General features: G+C 42.8%; 1 protein-coding gene across 8 annotated transcripts in view; it reads right to left on the bottom strand.

Annotated features, from left to right (window-relative positions):
- Nucleotides 1–12,009, bottom strand: part of TRERF1 (transcriptional regulating factor 1) — a 104,879-nt gene that overhangs the window by 12,023 nt on the left and 80,847 nt on the right. For 5 of the 8 annotated variants that reach the window (XM_075496332.1, XM_075496336.1, XM_075496335.1 and 2 more), the window contains 8 exons: nucleotides 9,817–11,463; nucleotides 9,148–9,197; nucleotides 8,234–8,384; nucleotides 7,045–7,293; nucleotides 3,178–3,544; nucleotides 2,518–2,578; nucleotides 1,604–1,743; nucleotides 769–872 (listed from right to left, as the gene is read on the bottom strand). In XM_075496332.1, coding sequence (XP_075352447.1) covers nucleotides 769–872; nucleotides 1,604–1,743; nucleotides 2,518–2,578; nucleotides 3,178–3,544; nucleotides 7,045–7,293; nucleotides 8,234–8,384; nucleotides 9,148–9,197; nucleotides 9,817–11,196 — 2,502 coding nt within the window. In that variant the 5' untranslated portion in view covers nucleotides 11,197–11,463. The remainder of the gene's footprint in view (nucleotides 1–768; nucleotides 873–1,603; nucleotides 1,744–2,517; nucleotides 2,579–3,177; nucleotides 3,545–7,044; nucleotides 7,294–8,233; nucleotides 8,385–9,147; nucleotides 9,198–9,816; nucleotides 11,464–12,009) is intronic. The other 3 variants (XM_075496337.1, XM_075496339.1, XM_075496338.1) reach the window with 3 other exon arrangements.

The raw sequence follows: 12,009 nt of genomic DNA, 5'->3' as shown, positions 1-12,009 counted from the left end.
GATGGTTTGTGGATCCCTAAAATTTTTCCTGTGACAATGCAGACCCCCATGTATAGCAAATTTCACATCCTGACAGTAAGTTCAGTCACCTATCTCAGAGCCCTCAGATACAGCTAATAGAGCCTAAGGAAACTGGGACACAAGCTAAAAACCACTGTATTAGACAATCCTGTGAAATTCATTCCAGCCCTGTGTTCTGTTGCATTTTGTTTTAAATTGGCTTTCCAGGAACTGGTACAGGGCCTTGTCTTTCCCTAACACTGGGCAAAATGGATGTTTTGCCCTAGTTAATAACATTCCCATCACTAAACTAATGCAAATATTTGAAATGCATTATTTATATGAGAACTGTGTGCAATTACCTCACAGTTCTGAACAAATAAGTAGATGCGATTGCTGCTACAAAAAAGGGTTTTTATAAGGGCTGGAAGAGGACTAAGCTCTCTGTGACCAAATATAAAGCTTGTGCAATATCAGGACTGGAGCAAGCACTGGGAGACATTCAAAGCCCCAAGGCTATAAACTAAGTAATCTTATCTATATGAAATATACAGTAAGCCTTCAGAGAGGCACTGCTTTGAAATTTAAATTTATTAAAGAATGAAAGGGAAAAGTCATTCCCAAAAAATGTTACAGGATGTTTAAAGCATCACTGCTAATCAATCAGAAATCTCTTTTTTATATAACCATATCTAAATCCATTTAATAAAGCATGCTAATTTATCTGCAGAAGAGGATCATATCTCCCCTTTCAGCTTCTTATCTTACCATAATATCTCCTTTCGCCTCAAAGAGAGAGTGCAAAGCGTATTCTGAGTTAGTTCCTCCACCAGGTAACACACTGGAACAGCTCATATTTAAAAGGTCTTCCACTGTCAGAAACAAGTCAACATTTTACTGCTAATACAGTAGCCTGTCAGTCAAACATCCAGAGCCAAGGATTCTGTAATGCCACTCAAAGACAATGTAGTTCAGGGCAACAGCTTTCATATTCTCTCTCCCCAGCACCTCATCTCCTGGCTCTAGGATAACTCACTGAGGAGGGGATGTGATGGGATTTGCAGAGTGCATCCTTAGGATGGGACAGGCTACTGCAGAGCCAGAGACAGAGATTTGGCTGCGAGGCAGCAGCTTGCGCAGGCCAGTGATGTTGCTGTGCCAAGAAGGCTCCAGCCAGGGTAGAGAAACAGAAATTAATTGTGCTGGAAGCAGGAACAAACTCTGCTCAGGACTGGTAGAAGCCACTGAGCCCATCACATTTCCTCTCAGTTATGGTCACAGGACAGGCCCAGGAGCCATCAGCTGCCTCTCATCTGTGATCTCTGCCCTTACCAGGCAGTGCAGTACCCAAAAAATCACTTCCCAGCAATGATCCTTCCCCCTTGGCTACCAGGGAACAGTTCATCCAGACTTCACTTTAAGTGCCACTATATAATGTTGTTACTGTGAAGCTGTGACATGCAGTTCTGGTCTCTTGCTTTGCATTCTCAGTAATTAATACTCTCTTCAATATTTTGTACAGTATACACATGAGTAATCAATGTGAATTTCTTCAACAGGCAGAGGGTGATGTATGAACATCTAAAATGGCAAATCATTGTACCTCTTTGTTGGAAGACTTTGTTTTCCAGTTCTGGCCATGGCTTCCAAACCAAAGTAGCCTTGTGCACATCTTTCTCCATTAGCAATCTGTCCTGCAGCTCAGGAATATCAGCCTGGAACCTGGACCCAATATTGATTCGTCTATAAAGACAAATAAATAAATAAATATTCAACTACACAACATGCAGAAAAAAAACGGAAGTCACGTTAATGTTCAGTTTGTTTCCAACAAAACTTTTATTACACTGGAGTGGCAGGAAATTGTGTCAGACTGCTTTACGCAACGCTTTACTCTCAGTGGGATAAGTACTTTGAGTATTAGAGAGAACTGATCTCTTGGGAGAACAATACACAATTTAAACTTTCAGTACACAATTTAAACTATACTGAGACATCATACCTTACAGACAACCCAAGGTAGCCTATATGCCTGCTGACTAGCAAAGAGGCTAGATGCCAGAAACAATAACTTTCTGTTCCATAGACAACGACACTCCTCAGCAGAGAGCAGAAAGAGACATTACTGCTGAGGGACAATCCTATTTGCAGACTGCCCTGGGGAACCTACCAGGTAACACCTCTCCAAAGCTCCACAGTTAATGTATATAAAAGCAAGAGTATCAGCATATGTTCTCCTTTCAGCCCTCTTCCCAGCCATCACTAACCCTTTTTTCACCTTCAGTGGCTCCCACCAAGCCTCTCCTAGCATTTTTGAGCCATGACATCTACATCTCCCACAGCCACTTTGCTCCCAATGTCCTCAGCCACCATCCAGAGCAACCTTAAACACATCCAGCCCAATTTGATTTCAGGCAGTTGAACACTACCTGCCCAGTTCAAAACACTTCAGGCCACACGCTCTATGCTGGAGCCAATCTATAAAAGCAGCGACAAAAACAATATTGTTTTTCTTACGGTTCAACTGTCTGTTCTCCAGGCCCAGGCGTCACTGGAACAACACTTCCATCAATACTATCTGAAACAGAGATTGGAGTTTGAGTTTAAAAGGGTATTTTGGTAACAACTGTATTGCTGCTGATGCTCCACCTCCCAGGCTGCATTGCCACCTCCCTATTAACATCAACCTTACTCCAGTCTATTAAGCAAAAATTACCCTTTATCAATATTTAGACAGAAACAGTCTAAAATGTTATAGGTAACAGAAATGTCCTAACTTGCAGAGGTTTCTACTGCCCTTATCACATATGATTAGACACCTTTTCTTGTGCAGCACTGAACAACAAATACTTAAAGTGAACCCCATGTCTCAAACCAGGTCTTTTCCCTCCACTTCAAGGCCTAGATGTAATGAGAGGCATGGTGGTCCTTTCTTGAGGCAGACTGCATTGAAAGATCACAGCCTTATGCGCTGGTTAGGCTCCTCTATTCACTTTATGCTTCAACATCACCTCTACAAAATCCAAGGCAAAAACCCTGATAAAGATGGACTTTCCCTGTGAAGTAGCAGAACCAGCCATGCATGTGAGCACACATAAAAATCATCAATGTGGTAACACCAGAAGAGAGGACAGTGGTACTTAGTACGTACTGCCACTCTGTAAATGTAACACTTACTAGACCGACACAGGAGCACCCGTGGAGTAGGTGTCAGTGGAGTAAGCGGCAGCTGAGTATGCGAGGTGCTATGAGATGTGATAACACTGCTGAAGAGACCAGACCCTTGCCGAACTGGACTAAGCATCGGTGGCGGAGTGTAGGGGGGGAGCTCATGCGTCCGGTCTAGCAGATGATCTCCGAGGACACGGGGAGAGCGAAGCTGACTCTGGTACAGGGTGGCACCAGAGTGGGACATGCTGAAGTTGAAGGAAGGAGGAGGTATGAAGAGAGGTTCGGGTCTGTGCCGATACTTCTTCTTGTCCTGCAATGGTTTGAAGCTTTCTTCCAGTTTTATAGCACTTTGATGAGGTTTTTTGCTAATTTCCTGAATGAAAACACACAGAACTTTAGTATTTAGGCATGCTTAAATGTGGTTTGCACACAATCCTCTACAGTGTAGGGCAACAGCCACAGAAAAGCTGTTACCACCAGGCAGTTATTCAGGTACCACCATAATAAGCCTGGTCAGTACAGTATCTGGTGCTACACAGAAACCTCAGGAGAGTCAGAAAAGCCAGGACAAATTACCCTCACCTCCCACAACAAGCCCTCTGGGTCAAGGTAGGGCTGAGCCACAGGCACAGACATGGAGAGGCTGCTGTCAGCTTTTGAAGGTGCAGGGAACGGCTCTCCCAGGCCATGAGTCTCACACACCCTTCTTCAGCTCCACCCGAACACCCTGGGCACTTCTATTTGCACTGAACACACACAGGCTGTTGGGAGTTACTTCATTACCCAGTCACAGTTTATTAGAAACTTTATATGAGATGTTTTCCAATGCATTTATTTTGCTTGACTAGGAAGGACACATGAGCTCAGTGAAATTACTGCAGTACTCAGCAGCAGGAAAGGAAGAAAAATGTAATAAATTCAAATTCTTTGCCTCTTATCACTGCATTCCCATCAGCTTGAGTGCAGTCCAGCTGCAACAAATCTTGAACTTAACTCTCTCCTGTTTCCTTGGAGGAAAAAGGGTAGTAGATCACCATTTGGGAAATTCACACACTGTAACATGCCTAGAATTCTAGAATTTGAATGTTAAAAATCATTTAACAATAAATCCCTAGAGTCCATAGAAGCAGAAGGCACAGAATTTGTGCAAACCTGGAATCTGGATTTCGGGAGGGGTGGGGGGGGGGGGGGTGAGTGAAGTGGGAAGAAACAGGTTCTCAGGTTGTGCTTTAAGAACACACAGAAGCTGGTAGATGAACATAGTATTAAATATACTGCTTTCAGGTGTTCAGATTGTAGATCTTCTTTAGGATAAACTTGGAAAGAGGAAGAAAATTTTTGACAGATAGGGTTACTCCAGAATGTCTGCATCATCTGGTAAATTCTACTACTACATAAAGTAAATTACTGCAATGTATGTTTAGACAACATACATCTTTACACCATGGGTGGTTCTTGAGAATCACATTCACCCAATAAAAATCATGTTCAAGGAGCATTAGCACTGTCACCCTTTATCCCTTATGTTAATACATTCCAGCTTGTGGAAATGTTTTTGATTGCAGAGGTCCTGTCCTCTCTGTTAGATCATGGCTGTATCCTCTCCAACAGCTGTTGAAGTTTTTTCTCTCCAAAAAAATTAAGTTTTGGAAGAGTTTTCCTTTTGCAAGAAAAAAATGCAGCTTTACGGAGAATTTTGTTGATAATGGACATTCACAACAGTGAAAGGGTGAGGGTTATGTGTAACCACAGACATAGTCTATCACGATGGTGAATGTTTAGTGTTCAAAAAGGAGAAAGGGCAAAAAACCCTGAACTCAAGGAAAAAACCCAAAACCTAAAAAAACCAAACCAAACAAACAAAACCACCAAAAAAACAGAAAGCCAGATCCAAGTCTTTGGTTAAGGGCTCATTTTATTCTGTTCTTTACATGTGAAAGAGCTGGTACCCCTTTCTCACTAGTGTAAAGTCAACTAACCAACCAAGACAACATCTCAGAAGTCCTATAGACCTCCATCTCCTACACTGCTTCACCTACAGTATACCTTAGTCTCAGTGTGGTTATGCCAATAGTACTTTCAAAAAAGCTCACATTGAATATTCAAAGGAGATCGTGATGTCCATGCGCTCTCAATGCAGAATCACCCCAATGCTTTTCTGAAGCTCCAGGAACTGACTCCCATTAACCAAGACTGAATGCATCCTTGTGGGCCCTGCTGCCACACCTTGATAGATCCTGATGGACCTCACTTGACTTCTAGCTTCCGCTCACCGTCCTGTAGCCTTGCTGAATATTTAGTTTCCTTCTGCTGTTTGATTTTACTGATTCCATGAGCTTTGTGGGAGCTTTTCTGGACAGCTCAAAGCACAGTATAAATAAATGCAACACAGCACCAGTTCTTTGGTATTAAAAAAAAAAAGTCTCCAATGGCACAATCTCTTTACAGAAGAAGAGGAAACTGTAGATCTTTTCATCTTTGAACATTTCCAATGCTACTGCTTATATAAAAGATAGGATCCAGAGAGGAAACTGCACGAGTTTAGTTTGCTTGAGCAATAACAAAGACTGCAAGCATAATTTTGAGTCAATGAATGCGCATTTAGCCAAACACTGGCAGATTTAATCACAGTCACTTTACATACGTTGCAGAAATACACAAGCCCAAGCCACCTACTCTGATGTCTCTAGAGAAGATCTCCCACTCAGAGCTCAAGGATTCAGAAAAGACTGTCCCTTTTCTCTTCAGAAACCAGAAATAGAAAAGAAAAATTGTACTGCTGAGTTACAAGCTAAGTATTGTGAGATGCTGGCTTCCACAGTAAAATGGAAGTTTATGTGTAAAACCTCTGTCTGAAAGCAATAGAGTAAAACATTTTATGTATATTTAAAATTAGCGTGTATGTCTGAGTGAAGGGTCAGGAGGGGAGTGATAAATACACAAACATTATAAGGCGTCACCCACAATGGTATATGCTGTCCCCTTGTTTGGCCATCAGCCTCATGAGGAGAAGGGGGGAAAAAAAATCACAAGAGTATTTCTCTGCATTATACAGATAATACCATACAGTACTTATACTCCCCAGTAATCTCTTATCATGGTGTAGTCTGCAAGCATGGATTTGAAGGAACGAGCAGCATCTATTCCTACACCGGAATGCGAAATAAATACTGCTTGCTCCAGGACTCTTTCAGGAAAACAATAAAGAGCATTCTCACATCTCATTCAAGTACTCATCAATTCCTCGTGCTGCCTGACAATTTCAGTTTTATGAGCAAAATGAAAGCACTAAGCATAGCTATTTTTCCTATATCAGATTTCCCAATGATTAACCCTTAGATCTGATGCATGCAGAGCGAAAGGGAAAAATTACTTCATTGCAAAACTCTTGAGTCGGCAAGCTTCATATTGGCTTAGAGCACACACTGTAAGCACTGCACAGTGCCCTCCTATCTTCGGCTGAAATAAGAAGCACATATATCTGACTTTAAAAAACAGGAAGAAATAAAACTGCTGAATTTAAGCAATAACATAAAAACAAAGCAGCCTGAAAAGGAAAAAACAAAAACAGTAAAAAGATACTAAATCCCTTTGTTCTAGTGGGATAAAAGGATATCACATTCCAATTTCAAATGATTTATTTTCAACTGAGGTCTTGATTACCTAGCAAAGGGAAAATTAGTATTTTCAAATTACTGAGGAAGAAATGCTATGATGCTACAGGCCTTTTTTGTTTATTAGGCATCATTAAGATTCCAGAAAATACTCTAAAATATGGACATTTTAGAAAGTAGCAGCACTATAAGCAAAGGGATTTAACAACACAGTGCTAACAAGCACAGCACAGTTAGTGGCAAGAAACGCAGCACTCACAGAGGATGAGCAGGGGTTGGCCACTTTTGGACTGCACGGTGGAGAGTAAGTCATCTTCATGAGAACAGGCATCTCATCATCTGACACAGAGTTGGCAGGCTTGTCTTTGACTGTGGCAGTGCTGGCAGAGGGCTGCGTGCTGGGCTCGGGTGACAGAAGCTTTACAGGGACAGACACTGGCATGACGATGGGTGCAAGGCTATCCACCTCTTTAGGCAGCGGCTGCTGTGGTGGTTTCTCTCCTTCATCCTGTACAGACAATTAAAGGCTTTCAGCCCGAGCAAGGGAGGGCTATTTCTGGATCGATACACTACGCAACGTATGCACCGTGGCTGAAAAGAAGTGGCCAATGTTACAAAACACACAACAGCGTTGCTTCTTGGACTCATTATTTGCCTTGAACAAAGTTGGCATATTACTTATGACTCCTACATAGGATTCAGCCTCGGTGATAAATAACCACATTAAGCATCTTTACAAGATAACTTGAAGGAGGGGAGATAAACACGTGCTCTTTTTATCACTATAAAGACAGAATTCTCCATCACCCACCTAAAAACAAAGACACAGATGGTGTAACTCTGGAAGCTCTTTGCCTTCCTGTGGTATTCCCCGTTAGGACAGAATTTCTAAAATATCAGGACAGAGAAAGATTGACTGACGGGGCAAATTATTTTTATGCAGCACAATTCAAACCCACATTTTTGGTTTGGTATTTGTTGATACCTATAGAACTAAAACACTTGGGAAGAAAGCTGTCAAAGATTCAACAATCCTGCTCCTTTGATTAAAGCCTGGGAAGGCTTCCAATAAACATCCCTTAGTCATCCAAGTAGTCCAAATGAAAATAAGGAAGACTTGATGTTCCTGATATTTCTAATACAATAAACAAACATGAGGGGAAAAAAATTTAGACGCTCCTGACGTGACTTTGTAGGGTGTTTTTGTAACGTGCAGAGAAACAGAGAGGGACAAACGCTGTTCTGCCCTCTGCCACTGCCTCTAACTTTAAAGCAAGACTTCTGGCCTACAAACTAGCAGAATTACGTGCATTTCTACTTACACAGGGTGACATAACAAAACAGCGCTGAGAAGAACAAGTTTTGACAGCAAAGCAAAGCATGGCAAAGCAAGCAAACATCCACATGGAAAGGAGAGAGCCAAATACTGAAGTAAAACAAACTGCTACCTGTTTGAAGTTAGGAGATGCTCTTACTCCTCCGTGTGACCTCATGTGACCATTTAGAGCAGGCAAACTCTTAAACTCCTTCAAGCATATTGAACACATTAGCTTGGTCTTCGCATCAGCTCTCTCAGGAAGTGTTTCTCTGTTCTGGCCACTATTTTTATTTTCATTTTTTTTTAGCATGGAACAGAAGAAGAGACATTAGTTTGGCATGTTCCCTTTATTGCAGAGGAAGCTTTTTAGTCAAGGAAGTCAATAAAATTTTACAGCTAGATGGTTATGAAGCCACAAATAAGCACAGGGTGAATGCTGTGGAATACATGGGCAATAACCTAGATCAGCTGCTCCCAAGATGGGGAGAAGGAAAGTTTTGAGTAGGACACGCTCATCAAAACGTGGCCCTCAGTATGGAAAAGTCTGAGAACCCACAAGATCTATCATGACAAACCTACATTTCCCCACTTATGACAGCAGTTAACAAGTACTTGGACACAATGCCCCTACTTATGGTAGACAACCGTGCTGGAGGACACCTCAGCCCTTCAGAAGTGAGACCTTAAGAAAAACAGAAGATCCCTGCTGCCAAAGATACAAATCCAAACCACACATCGTGGCTTCCCTTACAAATGCAACACTGAGAGCAAACTGCTCCCCTGCTTTTGCTTTTTCTTTGGTTCCTTTTTTTGTTTCTTTCTTTCTTTTTTTTTGAAAAACAAAGCATTTATTTGATTTTATTGCTGGGGAGGGAGGGTGGAAATCACACAAACTTAAATTCATAAAGCACAAAACTGAAGATGTTTCTAGAAGAGCAACAGCCATTACCTACCCAGAGTGCATTCCCCTCCCTCTAAACTGCAGCACTCCTTTGTATTTCTCATATTTAAATTAAAAAGACAAAACCAATCTTTTAAAAATACCTTTGTTCTGGGGACAGCGGCTGCAGTCTACCGTCTGACAGTTGCACCTGCTATCAAAGGAAGATAGGGGAAAAGAGGGGAAAAAAGAGAAAATAATTTTTCAGGAAATATTAATGCATAAATGAAGATCCTCACAGCATTATGTTTGCATTTTGCATATCATTTTACTAATATTAGAAGCCTCTGAGTTGAGAGCTTTATATGTCTCTACCAAATCAGTGCCTCTGTGAGCATAGCTAGTGCAAGTTTTCTTACACTCACCTGCTGTTTGAAGCCTTTGCTCTGACCCAGAAGTATTCCTTTTGGAAACAGAGAGTTGGCTAACTCTTTCTGAACAATCGAGCCCTCAGGTGTTGAAAAATTAGCAAAAGCACTTTGTTGTAACTGGGTCCCTCCTCCCCAGAAACCGAGGCAGAACTTCCCAACGCCTCTCACGAGGGAAGCAGCAGCCCCGCACCAGCAGTAGCTCTGTGCTGCCGCCAGCCTGGCCTGAAGCCAACCCAGTGATGTAGACAGGAGAAGCCTGTTAACGCAGTTCCCCAAAACATCCCAGCAATGCCCACTGCTCACATCCTAACCTTCCAGCTCTCCTGCAATCGTTTCATTTCCACACCTTGCTACTCTTCTGCAAAACAAGTTTGGCTGAGCACTATCTAAAATATTACCTACCTGAGGCCACGTGGCGCTGGGAGAGTCTTGCTGAGAGCTTTTGTTGTTCAGATGAACTCCCGAGGGTGGCAAAAGAGTTCGATGAGGGACAGCATTACCTACAGAATTAATCTCCTGCCGTGCGGGATCCTCTGTAGTCTCTGGTGGAGTGAGGCCAACGTGGGAGTTCAGAGACGACGCTCTGCTCTCACTCGGGTATTGCTTCTGCTGATCTTGCTGCTGCAGTAAACTCTGCGGGTACAAGTGCCTGTACTGTTCATGTGGATCTTGGTAGCAATACTGAGGCACTGCTCCCAACTGGATAAGCTGCACAGGATGACTTGGATCCTGAGGGTACTGGTGTGGTTCATGCATAGTCTTTGGATCGGGTTCCCTGTGATATGGAGGAAGCGGCAATTGCATCTGTTGCTGCTGTTGCTGTAACTGCTGCATGACAGGTTGCGTTTGGTAATACTGAGCTATTTGCATTGGACATTGCCGCTGCTGCTGCTGCCGAGTTGGCTGTTGCTGCTGCTGCTGGATCTCCTGTATCGAGAGCCGCTGATGTCCCTGCTGTGGCTGAGCGTAGTATTGAGTCTGCTGCAAGTGCTGCATCTGTTGCGGTAAGAGCTGCTGGGACTGCATTTGTTGAACATGCGTCTGTCCTTGCTGAAACGCACAATGCATCTGCATTTGCGATAAATGCTGCTGGTAATCGTAGTACAACTGTTGGTGCTGCATGACTTGCATTTGTTGCTTTTGCTGTGTGCTTGCAAAATTCTGGTGTGTTTGCTGTGGCACTGGTTGATATCTTTGTACACTGGAAGTTACAGGCTGTTGCTCAACTGTTGGCTTCTGGGACAGCAGCTGCCTGAGCGCACTGTCACCAGAATTATCCACCATTGAAGACTCGGCGTGCAAAACCTGGGCCATGTTGTTGACTTGAATTCTCAGATTTTGGTTAGCAAATACTTGTGTAAAGGAGTCCAATTTATGCAGGACCCCACTGGTAATTTTTTGCGATCGATTTTCACTGGGTTGAGAGTAAGAATATTGGTATCCATCATGGGACTCCCCCTGCCCAAGGGGGCTCCACATTGCGCTTTGATTATTCAAGTTGTTCCTCACTGGGACATGGTTTCCTGAGCCAGAATGTGTCCAACTGGTTTGTCTAGATGTATCCATTGACCCAAGACTTTTTGAACCTACAGGCAAAGCTATACTGTCTCTTGAATCTTGGGGAAACTGGGGGGAGAGAGGGGACGCCTGGGGAGCATCCATAACAGCTGTCCCATAGCTATGATTTAGAGATGGAAGGGAGTTCATTTGGTGTTGTTGGTAGTACAAGTTCTCATTGCTGTTGGCAGTATGGTTAGTTTTATACAATTGCTGGTCCCCCATTTTTGGTCACTTCTGTTCCAAACTTACAGGCACACGAACCATTGAAATCTCTATGAACCCTGAGATAGCTGAGTGAGGGGAAAGGAGGGGAGGGGAAAAGAAGCTAGAATTACTTATAATTCAGCATGTCCATGTGCATCACAAGGACTAAGATTTCCTCCAGTCTGTCAGTAATTCCAATCGCGGACTCGACGTTGCTTCACATCTTCAATAAGTGGACCACAGCGCAAATCCTACACAGATCAATAGGTTCAGTGTGCCAGGCACCTGCAGAGTAAGAGAAAGACAAGGTAAGTGCTGGCTCTTTGCATAAACTGTTATTGTTACTGCCTCAAAGGAAACTGTAAAATCTCCTAGTTTGAAATACATAATCAGATGCAAAATTGTAGCAGCTGGGCTATTCCAGAGCAGTTAGATTACTTCATCTCGTCCCATTATCCTGCCTCTTCTCTAGTGCTCTGATAAAATCATTCTGCCAAACCAATAAAGGCTTATTCTTCAAAACTGTTTTTTCCCCTGAAGTATATGAACATTCAAGCAGGTTTAGCTGGCCACATACTGCTCTCTCATGACTAGTTTTAGCCAGACAGTTGACTATCAAGCCAAGTCACCTTCCTAGTGTTACAGCCTTCTTGTCAGAAGCAACACGCCCATTTTATAACACAAAACCAAGTACTGTGGACACCATGGGTACCTCCACAAAGGCTTGAAAAGGCAGGTAAAAGAAAACCATGGCTTTGAACAAAGCTGATCGTACTCGGATATCAGCATCTAAAAGGACATACAGAAAAGTTAAGTGCAATCTGGGATTTG

Source organism: Mycteria americana, chromosome 3 (assembly GCF_035582795.1).
Source record: "Mycteria americana isolate JAX WOST 10 ecotype Jacksonville Zoo and Gardens chromosome 3, USCA_MyAme_1.0, whole genome shotgun sequence".
Classification (NCBI taxonomy): Eukaryota; Metazoa; Chordata; class Aves; order Ciconiiformes; family Ciconiidae; genus Mycteria; species Mycteria americana.
Note: the sequence above shows the minus strand (reverse complement) of the source record. Positions and strands in the feature narration are given on the sequence as shown.